The sequence below is a fragment of the Labeo rohita genome, chromosome 18 (assembly GCF_022985175.1).
Source record: "Labeo rohita strain BAU-BD-2019 chromosome 18, IGBB_LRoh.1.0, whole genome shotgun sequence".
Taxonomy (NCBI): domain Eukaryota; kingdom Metazoa; phylum Chordata; class Actinopteri; order Cypriniformes; family Cyprinidae; genus Labeo; species Labeo rohita.
Window position 1 is genome coordinate 29,770,549 of NC_066886.1, and position 24,956 is coordinate 29,795,504.

Genomic DNA, 24,956 nt, shown 5'->3' on the forward strand with positions numbered 1-24,956 from the left:
AATAATAATAATAATAATAATAAATAAAGTAAAACACAAAAATAAGTGAGCATATTAAATGTCCACATTCCTATAAACATAATATAGTCACAAGTCACAATAATAAAAGCATACAAACAAACATCTAAACAGACAAGAAGTTGTTGAGAAAAAAAAAGAAAGAAAAATAAATAAATAAAAAAAAAAAAAAAAAAAAAACACACACAATTTATAAGTATTCCAAAAATGGGCTCCAAGATTTTATAAAAAGATCAGGTTTCATTCGGACTCTGAATTTAATCTTTTCAAGTTTGAGGGCAAAGAGCAGATCAAAGACCCATTAACGATAAGTTGGAGGAGATGGCAGCTTCCAATTAATTAGTATAAGCCGTCTAGTCAACAGCGTGCAAAATGCAATATTATCCATCTCTAAAACTGTCAGTTTCACATTTTCCAGAAGAACCCCAAATAAAGCTGTCAAGGGGTTGGGGTCTATTACAGTACTAAAAATTTCTGAAAAACATCTGAAAATTCTCCCCCAAAACCTTGATAATTTAGAACAAGCCCAAAAAGAATGAAACAGAGACGCTGGCTCCGCAACACAACGTGGACAAGTGGGGTCTAAATCAGGAAATATCCTGCTAAGTTGTACCCTAGATAGACCAATGAATGCGATGCACCACCTTAAATTGAATAAGCCTATGTCTGGAGCTGACTGAAGAAGAATGTATCCTTTTTAAGACAGCATCCCAAGTTTCATTATCTAAAGTAGTACTTAAATCCTCTTCCCGCAGAGATTTTAATGACCTACTAGATGGTTTTTTTTTGCTATTTATTATACTATAAATCTTTGATATGGCACCCCTAATACATCTATGCTGATATAAAATACTCTCCAAAATACCACTAGGAGGAGCAGAGGGGAACTCCGAAAAATGTTTACGGGCAAAACTCCGAACTTGAAAATATCGAAATAAATGTGAATTAGACAAGCCAAAATTTTTTTTAAGTTGGTCAAAGGAAGCAAAGGTATTATCTATAAATAGCTGGTCAGTCATAACTGAACCTTGCGACTTCCAAATATTGAAGGCCCCATCAAAAAGAGAAGGTGGAAAAGAAACATTTCTGGCTATAGGTGCAGCTGAAGAAAGACCCTTAAGCTGTAGAGCTCTGCGGAACTGAGTCCAAATCCTCAGGGAGTGTTTAACAACTGGATCCTTAATCAAGATACTGTGAGTGGAAGGGATGGAAGAAAAGAGCAAAGATGTTAGCGTGACTGGGGAACAACATATCGCCTCCATTTGTACCCAGAGAGGTTTACACAATTGCAAATCATGTTGCACCCAGTATAATAAATTTCTAAAGCTGGCTGCCCAATAGTAAGTTTGAAAGTGAGGCAAAGCTAAACCTCCCACCTCCTTTGGCTTAACCAAATGCTTTAGACCTATTCGCCTAGGTTTGGTATTCCAGATAAAAGAAGAGATTATTTTTTCCAAACAGGAGAAGAATGACTTGGGAATAAATATGGGCAAACATTGAAATAAATATAAAAATTTGGGAAGAATATTCATAGTGGTCGAGATTTTGAAGCAGAATTAAATTCCATCATAAAAACACGAAACATGAAGCAAATAAACAAACGACTACGATAGTAGTTTGTATTCTCGTTTTGTTTTGCTCTCTCCTCTGCGCTTCCGTTCCTCACTGGAGCTTACGCTATGCCTACGTCCTGCGTCATCCGATTGAATGCCACTCTCTCGTGAAGACGCATAGGACAGTTAGTGAAAGCTAGAGATGGATATTTTTCCTACAAAAACGCATTAATCCACTTCGTTAGGCCTTTATTAACACCCTGGAGCCGTGTGGAGTACTTTTTATCATGGATGGATGCAATTTATTTTGCTTCATAATCTCGACCACTATTCACTGCCGGTATAAAGCTTTGACATTTTTTAGAGCCAGGAAATTTTTTAATACAGCTCCAATTGTACTCATCTGAAAGAGAAGAAAAGAATCACAGACACCTAGGATGGCTTGATGGTGAGTAAATCATGGGGTTATTTTAATTTTTGGGTGAACTAAGGAAATTGGTGAATGAAGTTACAAAATAAATGTCCATTTATAGACGTGTACCATGACAGCACACGTACATCACAGAGGCGTCTATTTGATGTCTGCGTCTTGCATCTGCAAGACCTATTATAGTGTTTGCTCATCTGCAATACGTTTTATATCAGATGTCAAATATACGTTTTTTTAGATGTCCTTAAGATGTTTATGATTTAGAATGTATGTAAAACTGACATCTTAAAGAAGTCAGAAGTTTTGTACAAAGCAGATGCTTTCAAGATCAAGCGATCTTAGACGTCTTGCAGATGTACATGTGCTATCTGGGTAATTTTTCACCAACTGCATTGTTCAGTATCATTAACAATGGATTGACAGACTGCATATTCTATCGACTGACAACATCTGAAATCACTGCAAGTCCTGTGAGTAAACTGTTAAGTGTTTAAAGTTATCAATCAATCTCCAATATGCAGAAAATGAATAGAATTTGTACTATTTGAGTGTTGGACTCTTTTAATAAAGTATTGCACACATTTCACACTGTATTAACCAGATACACATTTTATTTGTAAAAGGTTGCTAAATTGTTAAATCATAGTGGATGATTTCATTTGTTTCTAAATGCATTTTTAAAGTGTTAAATGTAATCCCTGAATCAAATTTACAGCACTCCAGATACTCTTTCAAGTGTTTCCATGTGTAAGTCGAGCTTTGTTTACAGTCACATCACAGTACATTACATACATACATTTTGCACAAAAGTGATGAAAAGACCGAAGTAGTTCACATTTAAGTATAAGAGTGTGACTCTAGAAATACACACTCCTTGAACCAATGAAAACTGAAGGTACAGACCAAAACAAAACCAAATCATTCACATTCATAAAAGAAAAGCTAAAAACCACAAAACCTTTAAAAGGAGAAAATAAGACATTTATTTACACATCTTAAGACAGAAAACCCTCATACCGCTCTTCTCATAAAATATACACATGTATAAAACAACTGTTAAACAAATGCGAAAAACATTTCAAAGTCCATCCCTCTCATCAACCAGGCTATGCTGGGTTATTCCATATGTGTTATTAAAACATCTGCGACTTGAGAAAACAAAACAGTTCATAAAACTTCTCACAGTTCATTATAATCTTAGAGCAACTTATACTCCTGTCTTCTCCTTGATCCAGCCCCGGAATTTTGGCACGTTTGTGTAGACGCCTGGCTTGTATCTGCGAGCGCAACCATCACCCCAGCTCACCACTCCCGCCAGGTACGTACGGTCAGTTCCTATATACGACATAGGACCACCAGAATCACCCTAAGCAAAGAAAAAGGGTGTTATTTAAATGGAGGAAAAGAACATGAGAGTGAAGAAAAAATAATCAATAAATGGCTGATATTGAATAGCGATTAATCGTTGCCCAGCACTAAAAATAATACAGATTATTATTTTTAGTGCTGCGCAACGATTAATCGCTATTAATTGCATCCAAAATAAAAGTTTCTGTTTATAAAATATATGTGCGTATACTGTGTATATTTATTATGTATATATAGAGACAAACACATACAGTACATACTTTAGAAAATATTTACACGTACTTACATGTATATATTTAGATTCATATAATTTATATTATATATAAATTTATTTAATATATAAACATAACATATTTTTCTTAAATATATACATGCATGTGTGTGTATTTATATATACATAATAAATATACACAGTACACACACTTATATTATGTACACAAAAACATTCTGGATGCGATTAATCATGATTAATCGTTGCCCAGCACTAATTATTTTGTCTAAATAATTACAAAAATCAAACCATATGAACAAAAACTTTTTTTTTTTAAATGCTACAGGAATGTACTGATATTAAAATTCTGGCTAATACCATAATAATTATATGAAATATAATAATAATAATAATAAAAATTATAATAATATCTATACATTACATGACAACACATAAATGGCCTATTTTAAATTCAAGTGAATTAAAATGAATAAATAAGACCACAATAAAAAAAAAAAAAAAAAAAAAAAAAAAAAAATCAATATTCATTTTGATATTTGCTAAAGATTACATTTAACAGTTGTTAGTTTTTAAAGATCAACTTTAAGTGAGCATTAGATGATGGCAAAAGAGATCTAAAAATAAATCTACAATTAGGAAAAATTAATATGACCAATTAAGTATCCAATATTGAACAAAACTAATATTGTTAAAAAAAACATCAACTGCTAAACTAAACAATTAAACAAAAATAATAATAATATACATGCCTTGAAGGGGAAATCATGTGTACTTTTATGTTTAAAGTAGGGCTGCCCTCGACTACAGATTTTTCTGGCCGACTAGTAATCGTTCATTTTAAGTATTAGTCGACTTTTAGTCACATTATTATTAATAAACCATTTAAATCATAATAATGAGCCTTAAATGCCTATAACCTAAACAATCAAGAGCACACATAAAGCCTGCCACAGCACACCACAGAAGTAATTATTATGAATGTATCAGGGAAAAAAAGTAAAGAGGCTGCATAAAATGTGCAGCAAGCAATTTCTGAAAAACGCAGGTGTCGGACCGGGTCCAAAAACAGCAGTAAGGGGCGTGTCTTGTAATGACAGAGAGAAGCGGGGGCTCAATTTGAGTGCACAGGATGGATATTAGCAGATTGACTACAGATAGAGAGAATTAAAGAGAGATTAAAAAGAAGGCTTACGATCAGGCAAGAAGCAGGACCCATGTAAATATCAAATCTGCTTTTCAGCAGTGCAGAGAACTTAAAGAGCATGAAGGGCTCGAACCGGACGCTGAGGTTGAGTTGTTTATTTTTGATAGATAAGTAATGTTGATTTTGCACTGTTTCATACAGCTTATCTGTGTTTTCTTTTGTTTGTATATGCTTATGTGGCATCTTTGCTTGTGTCCACGATCGTCATTATGCCAGGGTTGTGTAGGTACTGTACATATGGGGTGGAGATATCAAAATAGGAGCGAGGTCCAGTTGAGCTATTGGCTTGTTTTGGTTTGGCTTGTTCACTATGCATCACATTCTTAGTTTTCAATATTACTACACATGGCTACATTATCATATAAGTTTTTATTTCAAATCTATTTTGTGCAAACTTTATTTCTTAATATATAAACAGGCTACTTTTTAAACAATCACTTATTTAAAGTAAGTGTTCTTTAAGTATCTGAAAGTTTTCAGAAAGTTTTTATGGGTTTTTCTTTTTTCCTCAGCATTATTGCCGTTTGATTATTAGCTGCTGATGAGATCATAGACAGTGGCAGCTTTAACAGCTGTATTCACACTAATGCACAGATCTATTTCGATATATCAGATGTTTTGTCCTGCTCTGAAACCATAACTGACTGTGTGAACATCAATTTCGTATAAAAGTATTCGAAAATGGAAATGCATTTAACCGTAGCCGCAATCGATCTTCAAGACAACAAAAACAATGTGCACGTAAAAAAAATTTGGCAGGACGGCTTGTTTCTGCGTCGGCCAAAGCGCACGTGCAGCGGAGTGCACTGCTGGCACGCAACCCGCTTGTCACAGCGCAAATTCTGTGCAATGACGCCCGCCACGTCTCTAGCGCACACGCGCCACATGCAGGAAAGAGAATCGCGATGCATCAGAGAATCGATATTTTCTCCCACCCCTAATAGATATATTTTCTTCCATCTGTAAGGCAAGTATACACAGAGTGTTTGGATGCGCTTAAGTTCACAGAGACCAAGACAGGAGAAACCGCATCCTGTTTGCCTTCATTATTATTACAAAAGCGCAATGTTTTGTTGCTATTGTGAGTGCAGTCTTTACAGATTTGAAAGATGCATTACTCTTATCTGTATGACCAAAAATGAAGTATTTACAGAGCAAGTGACCGCACCGCCATCTCCATCTGTCATGCAGTAACTGCGCTACTGTTTAGCTTCCACAGTCCGCACAGACACCTGAATAGCGCACATTTTTCTAGGTTAACATTAGACTGAGTGGCCATGTAAAGTTACTACCACTACTAAGCCATATTTGAGGTCAATGAATGATAGGCGAGCGTTTGGATGTCCTCCCCATTGTACTATATTACCACATATACCAGCCGTGAATGAATATGTGACTTTGTCACTTCCTCTGAATTTATTAGTCTTTCTCCACCTAAGCGACTAATCAAATTTTGGTCGACCAAGCCCCTTCTCGTTGACGGTTAGTCAACTATTAGCAGGCTTAAAGTGTGCTTTTGCTGCAGTGATCAATAGACATTCAGGCGGCGTATAAAACCCACCTGGCAAGCATCCACTCCTCCTTTCTCAATGCCAGCACACGTCATGCGAGATGTGATCTGACCATTCATGAGTTGGTCACAGACCGTGCTGTTGATGATGCGAACATTTGCTTTCTGCAGCACAGTCGCTCCAGTGCCTGAAATAAACACACACATCAAACAATAAGCTAATGAACTGAATTACTATTCACTGTTAGCTCATGTTCACTCAGGTCCATTAAAAACATTAACGGATACAGCTTTTGATTTTAATAATATATTAGTAACTAATGCATTTGATTTGTAATTGATAAGAATTTTTGATCTTGAGGTGAAATATGGCAGGCTTCGTGAAAGATATGTAGCTCTTTTACTGACCGCCTTCTCTAGTGGCACCCCAGCCGGAGATGCTGACAGTTTCACCAGCGGGAAAGACGGTTTTGGAAGTAGGCAAGCAAATGGGTCGAATGGTCTCGCTGTAGGTCACGGGTGAGTCCAGCTCCATCAGAGCAATGTCATTGTCAAAGGTGTAGGCATTGAAGGACGGGTGAGAAATGATTTGTTTCAGTTGTCTCCTCGTTGCCCTCTGTTTATCTTTTTGTGTGTGGAGACCTAAGAATGCTTCCCATGTGCCTGGCTGAGAGTATCTGTGAATTCATCAGATATACAAACATGAATGCCTTCTCTTCTATCCTAAATGTCTAAAGTAAGAAATACAATGTAACTGATAAAGTCATTAAAAATTCATGTACAGCAATGTGTTAAACCATTTTTAAGTGGATTTGTGAAGACAGTTCCTCAAGTTCACATCAACACTATCTTTCTTTAAAATAAATAAATTTATTTAAATTGTATTTTTTTATGAAAATAACCAATCGTTTTGCTAGATAAGACCCTTCTTCCTCGGCTGGGACCGTTTACAACCACATTTGGGATCGTTTGAAGCCGCATTTAAACTGCATTTTGGAAGTTCAAACTAAAATGTTTTCCTCAAAAAACAATTTCTTTACGGCTGAAGAAAAAAAGACATGAACATCTTGGATGACAAGGGGGTGAGTACATTATATGTAAATTGTTGCTCTGGAAGTGGACTTCTCCTTTAAGAACGCACTGCGGAGGTGCTTTCCCTTAACACCACACAAAGAGTTAACCTATCAAAATAAACCACTTAACATATTTAATAAAGGTGTATCAATGCACATTCTCCCCCAGTCCTGTGTAAACTACAGCATGCAAAGTTTTTTTATTGATTTATTTATTTTTTTAATATTGTGAGGTGGTGAAGCACAACAACGCCATCTAAAGTACTGTAGGTACTCACTTAAAATGATCTTACTCATCTCAGTCTGCTCAATCTTGGTGATGTCAGTGCCCTAAACGATGTTATAATGGACTATTTCACATCCAGAGATGAAGGATTGGATGATGAAGTTACTAAAGAGGAGTCGTCCGATGACAGTCTGTTTTATGCGAAGCGTTTGCTTTTCTAAATGTAAACTACAAGGTACACTATTCGTGCTATCTAAACATACAAGGGCGATCAAAAGTTTGTAAGTTCGTAGAGTAAGACTATGCTCATGATAAACAATGGAAAACAGACTTTAGTCTGTTTGCATAATAATGCAGTATAGCACTCCTGACTTGACAGACAGCTCTCATTAAACCCGTAAAGTGAAATTTGTTTCACTTTAAACCCGTTTTTCTCAAAATTCCATTCCTGAAAATCATCGCTATCAGCCAACTTAAGATAGCAATAACTTTTGTTACATTTAAGCTATGGACAAAAAAAAAAAAAATTGTCTTGGAAAGGGCTTGAACCCAGCTTTCATATGGTAAAAACGCCATGTGTTGGGTTTTCCTAGATTTCATCACACATACATGTGTGTGTGTGTGTAATTTATTCCTGTGATCAAAGCTGAATTTTTAGCATCATTCCTCCGGTCTTCAGTCTCACATGATCCTTCAGAGAGCATTTTAATTGGCTGATTTGATGTTTAAGAAACAATTCCTATAATCAATGTTGAAAAGAATTTTTGTGGCCTAATATTTTTGTGGAAATTGATATGTTACAATTCAACAAATGATACTAAAGACATTTATAAGATTTCTATTTCAAATAAATGTTCAATGAACTTTCTGTTCATCAAAAATAATAAAAAAATTTCAACAATGAAAATAAAAAGAATCTGAGCATCAAAAATAATTGATTACAACTTAACAGCAAATCAGCACATCAGAATGATTTCTGAAGGATCATGTGACACTGAAGATTGGAGTAATATATTCAAATAGTTATTTTAATTTTAATTTGGAATAATATTTCACGTTATTACAGTTTTTACTGTATTTATAATCACATAAATGCAACCTTGCTGAGCAGAAGAGACTTCTATCATAATCCAAACTTTTGACCTTTAGTGTCCAAACAGTTTTTGACAGCATTGTACTGTAGTTTCTCAAATGAAAGTTCTTGATAAAAGAAAGAGAAGTATATCAAGCAGGAAATTTACCTGATTCTGCCGTCGTCCTGTACGCAGTGGGCAGCTGTCACAAGCCATCGCTCACTGATGATTGATGCACCGCAAACATGTGCATTGTTTTTAATGTGAAGGCTGACCTGCCATGGGAACTCGCCCACATCTGCTTCCTGCCCACCCACAATTCGAGACTTTGTGTAAGCCTTCCTGCCACAGTCTAGAGGAGAAACAAAGAGCGGGAGATAGAAATCAACGTTAAACATTGCAGGGTACGTGTTGAAAAACAGATATCAGGAAATGGATGCCACGTACTGCAGTTGGACTCATCTGAGCCGTCGCCACAGTCATCATGTCCATCACACTCAGGGTTCTCTTTGTTGATGCATCTGCCGTTACCGCACTCAAACGTTGAGACTTTACAACCATCTGTACGAAAGGAAGACAAGCAATGAGTCTCCAAATGTTTTCTAAATATATTCTCTGAATACTTACAAATGAAATAAACAACAAAAATAACACTAAAATAAGTATTATTCTTTATCGTCACCTCTTGAACAGCCTTCTTCATCTGAGCTATCTTTACAGTCGTTATTCCCATCACACTTCTGCTTCTCTGAGATACACTGACCATTGTTGCATTTAAATTGTCCAACACTGCATCCTGCCAGACAAAAGGACAACTAAGTTAAAGCAGGTGTGGATGTGTGAGCAGAAAGAGGCTGGTAGTCGTCTTGCTGCCTGGCCCATCAATAGACAGCATTTGGTCCTCATGTACCTCCCGTGGAAATGGGTTTCAGAGTCATTTCCAAATCGCAATAACATCACGTATTGAATTTGATCAGTACATTTCTAAGTCATCGAATTTTTGCTGGAAACCTGTTGTATGCAATCTCTACATGCTAGACAGCTCATACTTTTTGTGCATTTTAGTGCAATTATAAAAATGGCCTCCTGTAGGTCATGGTATACATGTCTTTGTACTGTGAATTTGATTTGTTTTATAAAGTGAATATAAGAGTAACTTGTATATTGCTAGTTGCAAATGACCCTTCAGCGGGAGTTTGACTGACAGGCACCAATCTGACTAATCGTAACGCAGAATCTGCCTTTTTGCCCGACAAACAAACCAGACAGGAGAGTAGATTAACATGGGTGGACTTGAACTTGAAAAATGGTGTGTATATTTTATAATGTGTAATGTATATAAATATATTTTAAAATGTCATTTATCCCTGTGATCAAAGCTAAATTTTCAGCCTCATTACTCGAGTCTTCAGTGTCACATGATCCTTCAGAAATCATTCTTTGCCATTCAAGAAACACTTATTATTATTTTTTCAGGATTTTTTGATGAATAGAAAGATCCAAAGGTCAGTATTTATCTGAAATAAAAAGCTTTTGTAACATTATACACTATACCATTCAAAAGCTAGGAGTCTGCATCATTTTTTGTTTGTTTTTGTTTGTTTGTTTTAGGAAAGAAATTTTAGAAATTAATGCTTTTATTTAGCAAGGATGCTTCATATTGATCAAAAGTGATGAGAAAGACATTCATAATGTTACAAAAGATTTCTATTTCAGATAAATGCTCTTCCTCTGAATTATCTATTTATCAAAGAAACCTAAAAAAAACATCTACTCAGCTGTTTTATAACAATAAATGTCTTTTGAGCAGCAAATCAGAATATTACAATGATTTCTAAAGGATCATGTGACTGGAGTAATGATGCTAAAAATTCAGGCTAAATGCAGGCTTGGTGAGCAGAAGAGACTTACTATTCAAAAACGTTTTACTGGTAGGGTGTATATATACAAACAGATCATTAATTATAGAAAACAAAATATTTAAAATGGCATAACAAAACTTAAATTTCAAATTTTATATGCTTTATAGATTCTCCACTGTAAAACTTGAAATTTAATTGAATAAAATGCTGATTTCTTGTTAGAAATAAATATTAAAAAGCCTATGGTGGTCAACTGCTGAACTGCAAGCACTAATGATGCAGAAATAATGAATATATCCATGCATCTTCTAAACCAGACCAAATGATGGTATCTGTGTATACTGAATGCCTTTTTCTTTATATTGCCTCTGGAGGCAGCATTTCTCATGTTTGGATGCATAAAGAGGGAAGAGACAGAGAAAAAGAAAAGTAGTAAGAAAGGATCCTACCACAGCCAAGTTCATCTGTGTCATCTCCACAGTCATTTACGCCATCACACCGCCAGAACATCGGCTTACAGAACCCGTTTCTGCACTGGATCATGCTGGCATTACAATCTGAAATCAGAGCCATCCACATTCAATCATTGTATATCTGAGGTCCCAATTATACTAGAAAGCAAGTGTGTTCACTTCAGATCAATCAATGTTCAATGTTCACTGTGCACTTACTGCAGTTCCTCTCATCGGTGCTGTCACCACAATCGTTCCAGCCGTCACAGCGCAAGGCTGGGTCTACACACCGTCTGTTGTCACACTGGAACTTTTCCGGGCAGGCTGAGAGATTCGGAAACTGAATTTACTTTTTAATGTTCACACTGACACCGCCATCAGTCTATTTCAATCTATCAATCTAAAATTCTTACAAATGAGTAGTTCATATAGCAAGTTAGGGAACGCTAGTGTTAGAGGGTTTTTTTTCTTCTTAAAGAAAACAAGTAGTTAAAATAGAATAAAATAAAAAAGAATAAAAAAGAAAAATTATAATAGACCATTTCGCTAGATGTAAACATACTGGTCCCGATACACTTACTGTTTCTTTTTTTTTTTTGACTTTACACAAACATCACAAAAAAATACAACCAACATAACATTTGACTGGATGAAAATGTTACATTAGCACCTTTAAGATGTATTTGTATATGTGAAATAAAATAAAAAATAAAAAACAAAAAAACACGAAGCGCTTCTGGACCAGTGTTGTTTACATCTAGCGAAATGGTCTATAGAGTCCGTCTAGAGTTAGAGAGTCAAATGAAGATGGATGTAGAGATGTAAGAGATTTACTTACGGTCAGTGGGCTCAAAGACTTCAAAAGTGGCATTAAAACCTCGATCTACTTGTGATGAATCTGATCTAAACTCAACCGTCACCTTGTTACTGTTGACCGTAACCATGGTATTAGCAGGCTGCTGCCCACACAATGTGCTGCAAAGAAACAAATAAGCATGTGCTATTTACCAGTTACATTTCGTATGATCTGTGAACTTTCAGAAAGACACATTTTTTGATTACCTGATCAAACAAGGATATCTATTTATCTATCTATCTATAACTATAACTGACAGAGGCCGCTCCCACAATAGTTGATTGACATGAGCGTTTTACCTCAGATCAGCTGTAACAGTCTGACCTCTATTGTTTCGATGCCAGTGGAGGAATGTAAGTATAATATACAAGAATATCTCAGATTGAGCGATTGAGGTGTTGTGTTGCTGGATGTAATAATGAACACAGTGGTCGTCATTTACTCCCGACATCTGAGGCGCTGAAGATGCAGTGGATTATGTTTGTTTGTGAAGGGAATGCGCCTCCTGATCTACATATATCCGTCTATGTTCGTGCGAATCATTCATGATCCAGCTTCACTTACAGCAGAAGTGAGTTTAAGGGATTTTTTATGAGTTAGCAAGTTTAGCGGCTAAACGTGGCTAAAGTAAACATGCTCGTCTATCCACAAAGAGAAGAGAGGGGCGGGGCGAGCAGAGCTCATTTGCATTTAAAGCAGCTTCGACCAGAATGAGATGATTTTTGCAGAGTTGATTTTGTCAAGGTAAAAAGGGTGCTGTTTTACACAACCATTGGGAATTTTTAACCAACGTACACTACCGTTCAAAAGTTTGGGGTCAGTACATTTTTATTGTTTCTTTTTTTTTTTTTTTAAGAAATTAATACTTTTATTCACCAAGGATGTATTAAGTTAATAATTAAGTTTATTAAAAGTTAATAATAAATAATTTACATTGTTATAAAATATTTATATTTTGAATAAACACTGTACTTTTTAAACTTGTTATTCATGAAAGAATCTTGAAAAAAAAAAAAAAAAAAAAAAAATCACAGGTTCCAAAAAATATTTGGCAGCACAACTGTTGATATTATCCAACATTGATCGTTCTAATAATAAATCCGCATATTAGAATGATTTGTGAAGGATCATGTGACACTTAAGACTGGAGTAACAGCTGATAAAAATTCAGCTTTTCATCACAGGAATAAATTCTATTTTAAAGTATGTTAAAATAAAAAACATTATTTTATATTGTAAAAACATTTTGCAATATTACTGTTTTGTTTCTATATTTTTAATCAAATAAATGCAGCCTTGATGAGCATAAGAGACTACTTTAAAGACTATTACAAGTCTTACTGACCCCAAACTTTTGAACGGTAGTGTATATTATAGACTTTTCGTGAATTATATTTGGAAATTAAAGTGATTTCTATATTTTATCAATTCAAAAGACTACAAGGCGATCCCAGCTCTGCACATAAACATAGCACAATATAGACTGAAAACCTAGCAGGATATTTGTGTCCATGGCCTTTTGTGACTGGCCATAATACCAGCAGACTGATGTTTTTGTCATTCATTATAACAAAGTGTAGAAACGTTGTAAATAATAGATTCAGTGTAAAATGTAGAAAGCTTCATTAATTAAAACGGAAGTTTGGGAGATCGCAACAGCTTTTTAATGACTATAAAGGGAGTTTGCAAATGTGAAATTGAATTTATACAACATTTTATAAATTTTTTTTAGATTTTGTATAAAAGTTAATATTAAGTGACTTACACTGCAAGAATACTGTTGTTTGATTGTGCTCTATATTGTAAAAGAAAATAGTTCCAAACAAAGCCATATAGTCTTTGAGAATGAACAAATCTAGTGAGGCAATGATTCAATAGCCCATTCATAAAGAGAGGCACTTGCTTTGTTCCTAAATAAATCAGCTGTTTGAATGAATCGATTGAATGAATGATTCAGTGACAAAGACTTTGATTTGCTGCCATCTACTGGCAGTTTTTAGTTTCATTTTTAGGTACAAATGGAGTTATTGAAATCATTTTGCTGTATTAACTTTATATTTAAAACATTAATCTCATAATATAGTTATTATGAAATGCATTGATGCCATCTCTGAGTCATGTCAAAAATTCTGTAAATATTCCTTAATGCCACTTTTGTGCTCTTTAGTGCTGTGCAAGGATGAATTGTTGATGCTGATTTCATTGGACTGGCAACTTATTCTTCCTGATTGTATCATATTATTTAAATTAAAATTAGTTTTTCTAGTTTTTTTTGCCACAAAATATGATACAGATTTAATATTTACATTACATTATAATATGAGCAAATTCACACACAACATATCTTAAAATGCTAGCATCCCCCCAGTGAATTTTGGCAATTTTCACCCCTGGTCGTATGAGCTTTGTGACTTGTTCCACTTTGCGAAGAGTTTTTTTGTGCTAACACTGAACTGAACTGTTATTAATATGAAGAACTTGTGACATGAAAAACCTGTTTCTTTTTATTTTAAGGTAAATTAGCTCTACTTTCAGTAATTTATCTAATTAAAGAAGATATTTGTAAGTAATGTAACTAATGTTGTCAATCGTTTCCTTGACGCAAAACCAAGGAAACAATAGTTGATCCATGAGCTTTCAACATTGTGTCCTTGAGCAAAACATTTAACAAGTACTTTTGAATAAAACTATACAACAAGGGATGAGCAATATGTGACTATACTGGTATTAGTCAGAATTAGTCATTTATTAATTTAAATAACACTATAATTTTCAGCCTTTGAACTATATTTAATAAATATCTCAACATTCATTCATGTGCTCTAAAATCTCTGAAATCACAATTTCCAGACCGCTCATATTCTCAACTAAATTTGATTATATTTTTCTCAACACAAAACATTTATTGTCATTTTTTTCTTCTTAAAAGAAATAGATCTCATTTTTAAGATATTTAGAGATGTTTTTATAAGGGAAAAAATTAAGAGGAACATCCAAAAGAAACCAAAGTCCAATGCTGCCATATGCTTTATCAGCACTCTTGGATGAACATCACCCAGCCAAGTAAACTGACAGACCAGAACTAACAGTTGTAAAATGAGTTGTAAATTAAGTTTTAAATTACTGACCTTTTACCAACAATCTGCACATAATCTCCTGGGCAAGAATTTTGACTCCCTGTAGAAACCATGAACTTGGGGAACTTCAACTTGATGTATTTACCATCAGGAACCTTTAAACAATAGAGATGGATATAACACAGTTATAAAAGCACTTCAACATGACACTAACTGGTTTAAAGTGAGTGTCTGGGTCTTACCTCGATGTCCCACCGACATGTGGTGCTAGGTGGGTAATAACTGGGGAAGTTGGGTGATGTAAAACTACCAGAGGATCCAGTCAATTTACCACCACATGCAAAATCTGTTAAAAGGGGAGAACCACTGAAAGAGGTTTCACAGTAAAGCATACTGGACTATTAATCAGTCATGTTTTTTTTTTTTTTTGTCCAACCAGCCCGCATTTTTACCATTGATCTGAGTGACGCGGGCTCTGAAACCAGGATAATTCCCTACTTCGTTGGTTACAAAGGTCACCAACAGAACATTCCGAGACGAGATGAAGGTTAAGGGATTACTGGGAGAATAAAAGCCACACTTCCTGTTTACGAGAGAAAGAAACTTGCATTAAAATTTCCTACAGTTGCATATACAGCCACCAGATGGTGCTACATCCACAAACACAACTTACTCCGCCATAAGATATTTGTCCATGGAGACCAACGAGTCATACACTCTCACAAAGTCATTCGCACAGTTTTCTTCCAGGTTGAAGGTGTCAAAAGACAACTTCAGCACATGACCTAGGTCTCCTCGAAGCTGCCACTGCACAAGGGAGTTTGCAGCATAAGGAGTGTCAGGGAAACCAGGTGATGTAATGATCTCTTCAGCAGAACTCCTGGTGTGTGAGGCGAATCTTTTATTCACTGGACATATGGAAAAAAAGGTGATTATTATTGGATACATGGTACATTAATGGGTATGAATGTGCTTAGGGAATAAAGTCCTGTTCCAAAACCTACTAAACCACTTTTGGCTCCACAAAGAACCATTCAGTCAAAGGTTCTTTAAAGAACCATCTCTTTCTTACCTTTTTATAATCTGAAGAACCTTTTGTGAAACAGAAAGGTTCTTCAAATAATAATAGGTTCTTTATGGAACCATTTAGACAAAAAAAGGTTCTTCTATGGCATCGTGAAGCACCTTTATTTTGTGTATGATTTCTACTTTGTGGAAAACACAGACACAGCTGCATAATTCAGTGGAATTTACTGTATGACTTTATGGAATGTCAAGAAATTTAGCATACCTCATGAGTATTTTTACTATTTCTTTTGATAAAACTACCATCAGATGCACTAATGGTAATAACCTACTAAAAAAAAAAAAAAAAAATGCGCAAAATAAATGAAACTACGACAGAAATATATATTATTCTACAGTAGAATGCATTTCGCAAAGTATTAATAGGGTACAACGGGGCCAAAGGCTCCATTAAAATAGCATTAGCAATTATCTTAGCATTATTAGGTTACCTCATGGAACAGTCTTTGTGTTAGAAGTGCATCTATGACATCTTTAATTGCTTGCTATGGAGACAGCTAGGTTTTGGAACAGTGTATGAGAGAAGTAATAGACTACTCACTCCCGGCTTTTGAGATCAGACGTGTGTCCAGAGCTGTCGATGAAAGATTGACAGAGTTATAATAAATCTGTCAGGCTGAAGACATCAATCTGTGCTACAGTATCAAGGGAATTCACATATTCTATGATATAACAAGCCATCTAGAGATTGGCATCTAGGTGAATCTCACAAAAACTGTCAAGAACCATGTCACATTTCAGCCCACAATCACACTAGTACTGTTGTACTATTTGTACTATTGTAAATGTGTTCCTTTCTGCAAATTATAATTTTTAATTTAGATTTTGCAAAAAAATATGACCTAGATGTTTTAATGAGTTTCATCCATCTATCCAAAGCATGTAATTGATGTACTATGAAGTATTACCTGAAGACACAACGTAATCAAAGACCAGGGGACCTTGTTTTTCCACAACTCTGCGAATTTTTGAGCTGTAAATTTCATTTAATTTGGCCACAGCCTGATCCACTGCTGCTTTCTGTCCCACTGGAACGGCAAACTCTGACTCGTAGTAAGCTATTACGCTTCCCTCACTGCAGAGAGACAGGCGACATTCAAGAGTCTGACCATCTAAGAGTGTACATCAATAACCATGAGATCACGCAAAAAATTGTGTTTTTAATTTCACAGCCGAAACATTTGAAATTCAAACGCTGAATGAACATTTATGATGAAAATGTGTTCACATTTTTTGTTAGAACTTCTTCATCAGAAGAGTCTTGTAGAAACTGTAAACTCACCAGTGGGTCCTCTGCAGTGAATGGGTCCCGTCAGAATGAGAGTCCAAGCAAGTGATAAAAACATCACAATAATCCACAAACAATCCACACCACTCCAGTCCATCAGTGAATTTTAAAAGAGGAAAACAGGGGATGGACTTTTTCACTGGAGGATTATGGACTTGTATTATTGCCAGAAGCAAAGATCAAAGTTAAAACACCTTAATGATAGATTTGTTTCTTACAAACATGCAGCTTTTAGCTTCACAAGACATTAATTAAAGAACTGGAGTGGTATGGATTACTTGTGGATTACTGTGATGTTTTTATCAGCTGTCTGAATTCTTAATATGACGGCACCCATTCACTGCATTCACTGTTGGTAAGCACATTTTTCCAAATCTTTTTTCGATTAAGAAACAAACTCATCTACATCTTGGATGGCCTGAAGGTGAGTAGATTTTCAACAAAACTATTGCTTTAAGACCAAAAATCATTCAGAAAACATGTTTAAAATGTGGGCAATCACATGTAGACTTACCTGAAGGCTTGAACTTTGGAATCAACGTAATATTTTGACAGGAGTGTATCTTCTGAGTACATTGATTGTAGCTAAATATGAAAAATAAATTAATTAAATCAAACATTTTTCACTGTCATCACTATGCAAAAACAAATATGTTTTAATTTAGTTCTCACCTGAGTCCTGACTTTGTTTGCCAACTCTTGAAACTCTGCACTCTCTGATTTTTCATACGCATCCACAAAAACTTCATTTTTTATCCTAAGCGTGCCGGTGTAAATCATCTGCATCTTCAAATCCTTGCGGACTGCAGAACCAACAAACACATGACTGACACTATAATGACTGAACTGGTAACAGTGTTATGCTGATTGTGGCTGCAGTACTGCAGTACGTACAGTGGAAATGCCAGACCAGAAGTCCTATGATCAAAGCCAAAACGGCTGCCAGGATCACCAGACCAACAACGAACCCAACTTTCCCAGGGCCCCTCTTCTTCTCCAGCTTTTTGTTATCTGATGCCGGCAAGAACGTCACAGCTTGTTCCCATTCCTTGTCCTAAGAGCCAAAGAAGGAAAAATTCTTTTTACTCTTCTCTTTGAAATTCCAGTGTCTCTGAATTCAACCAGATAAAAGTCACTTTGAAGAAATAAATAATGAAAATTGCAGCACATCAGATCAGAATCATATTCTGATTGAGAACAGAAAACGCACAGTAAACTGCAGAGCTGTTTTGACAGAATAAGTACAGATTCAGATGTATTATATAAGAGCAGCATCAAAACACTTCCCAAGATGCTTATACTGCACAACTTAAAAGTCAACATAGGCATTGTTTTCAGAGGAGGAGAGGGAGGCAATGCCCCTACAAAAGAAAAAAAAAGGTTGAGTAAATAATCTGAATTTTTAGCATCATCACTCCAGTCACATGATCCTTCAGAAATCATTCTAATTTTCTGATTTGCAGCTCAAAAAACATTTATTATTATTATGTTGAAAACATCCAGGTAGATTTTCTTCAGGTTTATTTGATGAATAGAAAGTTTAGAAGTACAGCATTTATCTGAGATCTTTTGTAACATTATAAACGTCTTTATCATCACTTTTGATTAATTTAAAGCATGCTTGCTAAATATAAGTATTAATTTCATTTCTTGAAATGCTGATCTTTGGATCTTTCTATTCATCAAACTGTTTTAAATATTGATTATTTATAATAATAATAATAATGATAATAATGTTTCTTGAGCAGCAAATCAGAATATTAGAATGATTTCTGAAGAATCATGTGACACTAAAGACTGGAGTAATGGTGCTGAAAATTCAGCTTTGATCACATGAATAAATTACATATTAAAATATTTTCAAATAGAAAAGAGTTATTTTAAATAGTAAAAATATTTCAAAATTTTACTGTTTTTGCTGTACTTTGAATCAAATAAATGCAGGCTTGGCAAGCAGAAGAGACTTCTTTAAAAAAAATCTTACTGTTTAAAAACATTTGACTGGTGGTGTAAGTCGGGTGGGGTGTGATTTTATCCATGAGGATAAACTGATTAACTGGACACTACTAGAAGGGGACTTGTCCTAGAAACAAGGTTGAAGTTGATAGTAGAGGACTACAGATGAACCAAACACAATAACACCAGGAACGAGCATTAAGAAAGTAAGCAGCGTTGACTTTAAACCAAGACGAATCACACTGGATACACATCCATTAGACTAATGACGGAAGTAGAAGACATAATAGGACATGCTATTCCATGTGGTTACAGCAACTAAAAGGAAACAGATCAAGTTTCTTTTCTGTAAAATATAAAACCAACAAAACCTGTGGTGAAACATCAAACGCTGTATTTGCAGAACACAGTCATTTTATTTGTATTCAGTGAGCATTGTTCTTCTTCAACAGGCTTTTTGATATTGCATTTCAGTAAACATTTTTAATTTATCTGTAACAGTTGTTTAAAACAAAAGAAAAAAAATAGGACTTAAGAGTGTTTACACTTGATATGAAGTACGCTACCTTTCAAAAGTTTGGGAACAGTCTCACCAAGGCTGAATTTATTTAAGCAAAAATACAGAGTCATTGTAAAATATTAATACAATTTAAAATAACTGTTTACTTTTAAAACGCATTTTATTCCTGTGATCAAAGCTGAATTTTCAGCATCATTACTCCAGTCTTAAGTGTCACAAGATCCTTCAGAGATCACTCTAATTTGCCCATTTACTGCTTAAGAAACTATTCTTATTATCAATATTATCTGTATTTTTATATCACTTATTATTATGTTTTATATGCTTAAAAACAGTTGTGCCGCTTAATATTTTGTGGGAACCGTGATACATTTTTCCCCACAATAATTTTAACAGTTCAAAGAAAAGTGTTTATTTAAAAAAAAATCATACAGACCCCAAACTTGTACTTTGTTCACTATGAAACACTGACCTACAACTGTGACTTTTACAACCGCTGATTATCTCAGACTGCCGTCACATGACACTGTTCATGACCTATATTCTACTCAATTGTATCAAAAAATGTGTAAGACAAAACATCCCACCAGAGTTGGACATTCATGGAATACATGGAAACTTTTATAAAAGAGAGGCATTGTTTTTTGCCATTACCATCTAAAAATAGAAACCAAATCAAGCCAAGCATAAACTGCCAATTCCCAGGGAGATTTTCAAGGGCATCTAATTAGTTCTAGTGCCTGTGTAGCTGTTCTGTTTGTTAACGCTATTTTATGTTACCGTTATTTGAGAATACGGGTTTAAAAACAATAGTCAGGATGTTCTAATTAAACAAAGTAATCTTATTACATCAACAAACTGTCAACAAACTGACAAATTAATAGTGCTGAGTAATGTTAGATTAGAGAGATAATTGTTCTTCTTTCAATCTGACTTTGTTCTGGTGTTAACCTAAGACAATCCACTTAATGACCAATGAAGTTTAGCTGTAAATGAATAAACTTCACCTGGGTCAAGAGGTTGACATTCTATGACGACATGCATGATGCATGAAAACCAGCTGATCACTGCTGGATGAGTAGGATATCCCTGAGTCATTTTCAGGTTTCATTTGTGGGGGTGTTGTATCATAGAAAACCCTGCTGTAAACATGTTGCGACAGATCTGTGGAATCCACGCAGGTGTACACACACATATCAAACAAATAAACACTGACATGCGGTGGCGCTGATCACTCAACTCAAAACTTGATTCTGTGCGCCAAAACACTTAAAGGATTAGTTTACCCAAAAATGAAAATATTGTCATTAATTACTCACCCTCACGTCTTTCCAAACCCGTAAGACCACCTTTTATCTTCGGAGCACAAATTAAGATATTTTTCAGGAAATCTGTGGGCTTTCTGACTAGGGTTGGGTATCGAAAATCGATTCCGATTCTAGAATCGGATACTTAAGGTCAGGAATCGGATACTTCTTGTGAAATTAAAATTTCGATTCCGCCTATTGATTCCTATGTTTGGGACCCGAGGACCTGACCTAGCGATCTGCCAGGACCTTGCTCGCTAATCTAAGCGCATAGCGCTTCAAAGAATGGCTAAGTCGAAAAAGCAAAGTATAATATATGTGATAAGCTAAACATGTTGCAATAGAGTCACCAATCACCAATATGACAAGGCATTTTAATTTAACAGATTGTTAAAGATCACAAACACGATTCAAGTACCAACGTGATTCTCTATCAAGTAAATCTTGAGTGAATCCCTGAATCATTCACCTATAAATTAGGCCTACATTGCCTAATGTTTTCTTTTTCTTCAGAATCATCATAACCACATCATAACCAAAACTTCCATTTAAAACAACAACAACAACAACAACAACAACAACAACCCAATATATCCAGAACCACACAGCTCTATTTTGCGAACAGCTCTTAACTGAATTTAGTTTTTATGTTGTTCATGGTATTCAGCTGCAACTTAATGTTTAGCAAAAAATAAACAGAATAAATATGCTTGATATCATCTTTTAGTCACATTGGAATTGATAAAATTCTAAAATCTTATCTAAAATATAAAAAAATATCTAAATATAAAAAAAATATAAAATATAAAAATATCTTAATTCGTGTTCTGAAGATGAACGAAGGTCTTACGGGTTTGGAACGACATGAGGGGGAGAAATTAATTACAGAATTTTCATTTTTGGGTGAACTACCCCTTTAACCTGATCATCATTTAACTAGCGGTGTTGCATACACAACACAGTGCCTAGCTACAAGTCAGCCACAACGTAATGTTTTTAAACTACAACAAAATCTATATTGAATCTATTCAATATTTTTATTAAAGTAATATTAAAAGATATTATACAGATTTTTTTTTTTTTTTTTTTACAATAAACAAAGCTTGAGATCACTGTGTGTCCCTGCACAAGCTTTATAAATAGTGTTTTATATTCTCTGTGAATCATAGTTTGAATTGGCTCAATTATATAAAATTATATTTTGAACAGACCAACTATATTAATATATAATAATAAAGAGAGTGGCATTTGATAATTTAGAAAACATCTGAGTGACTGTCAAACTGCTGACTAATGCAGTTAAGTTGCGTCACTACTTCTACTTTCAGCACGTCCAAACTAGTGACAGAGCGATCGCAATTAGGGATATTAAAAACAGCCCTGTCAAAAGGTGAACGCTGTGTTTTCACTTATTTTTAAGTGCATATTTTGTAAAATGTATAAGAATCTTATTTTTTTGCAAGTGAGAGTCTCATTTGCTTTCTTTAAACTGTATAGTACACTTAGTATTATATTGGCCAGTCACATTGTACACTGAAAAATATTTGATGTCGTATTTACATCAAGACAAATTTCACTCAGAAATTGCTAGTACATTTCACAAATAATTACCAATCACCAAAAATCTGTGGCCATTTGCATCGTTTGACCAACTAGCAGTTAGCCAAGAGGTGATCAGTCTTACTTTTCTGACTCAAATTGGGCCAATCTAACTTTTTGTAACTGACTTTAAAAAAAATTATGACGAAGAAAACAAATTAGATGTGTAAGCAGTTTATGCAACCGGCCCCTGAATTAATATTTTCTTGTATACAACTAATTAAAACTAATGAGAGACTGATAGTTAGTCATTCCAAAAACAAACAGTGTTACACGGTGAACATAGTAAATATTGTGTGAAATATCAAATTTATTTTTGCAATGTAGCGTCTCATTTGCTACCTTTAAAAATAGTACAATACACGTTTTAGTATTATATATACACTTTGAAATACTGTAATTAAATACCGCACTGATTTAAATATCAAATGTTTAAAAAATGACTAAAACCGCATTTCCTTTTAAAACGTACTTGTCTTAAAATTTCTCTAATTTTGAAATATCACTTGTTGAAGAAACTACATCAGTCATCACCAATTTACCAGAAGTGGTGGTTTTTAATCTCTCTCTTAAGATGACAGATACCCATAACCACCAGAGATATAAAGTGCGGTTGTAGACTAAAAGCAGTTCATTTAAAGTCTTATGAATGTGTACTGACACACTATCCTCACAGACAACAATGAATCACAGCTAATCCATTCAGCAGAACAACTTCAATTCCAACGTCTATTGATGATCAGTAGAAATGAAATCCCCTGCACACGCAAACCGATCGAGATGAAAAGAAAAGGAACGAATGCCAGCCGACTACCTATACTGGTTCGTACTGGGTTGCTACAGACAGGAAATGATGTCTATCACATTTTCTAAAATACCACATGGTGTGAAACCTCTTGGTTTGAAGTGTGGAAACAGTACAAGCACACTATAGAGGTTAATGCACTCAAACATCAGTTTGCATCTTATAGTCAACCTACAATGCCATTTAGATTAAAATAAAGAAATGATATTATTAATAGTAGCTTTTACCTTGCTTTTTAAAGCCACGGTCGCAAAGAAGGCTCTACTGTAAAGTACTTTGTGTTAGAATAATGTAGGCACTATAAAAATTTGGTTGACCATTTCAAGACCTGGAAACCACAACTGCATGATTTCCTGACACTTACAGGTTTTTTAATCACCGTGGGAACATTTATAGTGACAGACCTATATGCCACTACCACCACACTCTTGTTTATAGTTTCAAACTTCCACTCCTTGCTTTTGATATAATGCCTTTTACTGAACAGGTTGACACAACAGGAAATACTTTCATGTCATTAAGAAATGACCACAGAGCATGTTTTAGTTCAGCAATGTGAGATTTCAGTTTTTTATTAAGTGTTTAAGGTTGCTTAAAATGTTGAAGAATATATTAAGTTAGTTTAAAGATTAAATAAGGTAAAGGTCAAATGAATCTTACCGAAGAACCGGGAGTGTAGCGCATTCCTCGATCCATAGGGTCCATGTCTGAGAGACCACCAGGAGAATAAATATCAACTGACTTTTCTTCTCACTTCTGCTGACAAAATAAGACGTATAATTGTATAATGTAAGAAAAAAAACAGGCTTGTTATTGTCAGATGAAATCAAACAGGTGTGAAAAACAACAACACGCCCATAACAAGTGCACGCTGCAACAAATTATAAACGAATGCGTCCTAAAATAAAAACTATCGAACAAACCAAAACGTGTAAGTCTCAAACACTAAATCAAGAGAAGTAAAATGAGGTACATTTCGTCTTGCGGAGAGACTGAAGATTGTTTCGTCTACCAGTGATACAAGGAAGGTATTTCCGGAGATTTCAGGTAACAATGGGAGTGTCTTCGTCAAGCGATACTAGCTTGAGCACTTCCCACATGTAACACTTTAAAATTCTAAATTCTAAACTACAAAATAACCCTAAATACATCAAAGTACCTGACTACATAGTTAAATATTTTAAAGCAAACTGTAAGGTACATCTTAAGTATAGATATAACTGTGTAAATCTAGTATCGATGTGTGTTTCTGTTTATGGAGAATGACTCACCCTCCGCAAGCGTCTGTCTCAATAATCAAGTGTGCTGCCTGCTCAGATCGCATGGTTGGCCAACATTCCTAAATTGATTCGAAATGGCGTGGAAAATGCTGTCTAGGTAGGGCGCGTTGTAGATTTTTGAACATTCTCAGAAACTTGAAGTGCAGGTTTCTTTTGCAAATTACGTTTCCACGAAATACAG

General features: G+C 34.9%; 1 protein-coding gene across 4 annotated transcripts; it reads right to left on the reverse strand.

The window, feature by feature from the left end:
* Positions 1–2,545: 2,545 nt before the first annotated feature.
* On the reverse strand, positions 2,546–24,794 carry st14a (ST14 transmembrane serine protease matriptase a). 4 transcript variants are annotated; one of them, XM_051135532.1, is made up of 20 exons: positions 24,767–24,794; positions 24,156–24,251; positions 18,203–18,362; positions 17,981–18,111; positions 17,823–17,893; positions 16,929–17,095; positions 16,562–16,594; positions 15,608–15,842; positions 15,387–15,517; positions 15,177–15,280; positions 14,986–15,089; positions 11,840–11,976; positions 11,221–11,325; positions 10,999–11,106; positions 9,370–9,483; positions 9,135–9,248; positions 8,856–9,039; positions 6,724–6,992; positions 6,367–6,503; positions 2,546–3,367 (listed from the first exon to the last, which is right to left on the reverse strand). In XM_051135532.1, the coding sequence occupies exons 2-20, from the start codon at positions 24,198–24,200 to the stop codon at positions 3,209–3,211; spliced, it is 2,508 nt and encodes an 835-aa protein (XP_050991489.1). In that variant the 5' UTR covers positions 24,201–24,251; positions 24,767–24,794; the 3' UTR covers positions 2,546–3,208. The 4 variants fall into 4 exon arrangements, with proteins under 4 accessions (XP_050991489.1, XP_050991487.1, XP_050991488.1 ...); XM_051135530.1 differs by lacking the exon at positions 24,767–24,794 and adding an exon at positions 24,469–24,728; XM_051135531.1 differs by lacking the exon at positions 24,767–24,794 and adding an exon at positions 24,469–24,728 and having other exon boundaries at positions 24,156–24,254.
* Between the last annotated feature and the right edge of the window lie 162 nt (positions 24,795–24,956).

Coding starts and splice junctions, on each gene's coding strand:
- st14a (XM_051135532.1), bottom strand. CDS start 24,200: ATGGACCCTATGGATCGAGGAATGCGCTACACTCCCGGTTCTTCG. Junction 17,894..17,980: donor CAAACAAAGTCAGGACTCAG/GTGAGAACTAAA, acceptor TTTCATATTTAG/CTACAATCAATGTACTCAGA. Junction 11,107..11,220: donor CACCGATGAGAGGAACTGCA/GTAAGTGCACAG, acceptor CTCTGATTTCAG/ATTGTAATGCCAGCATGATC.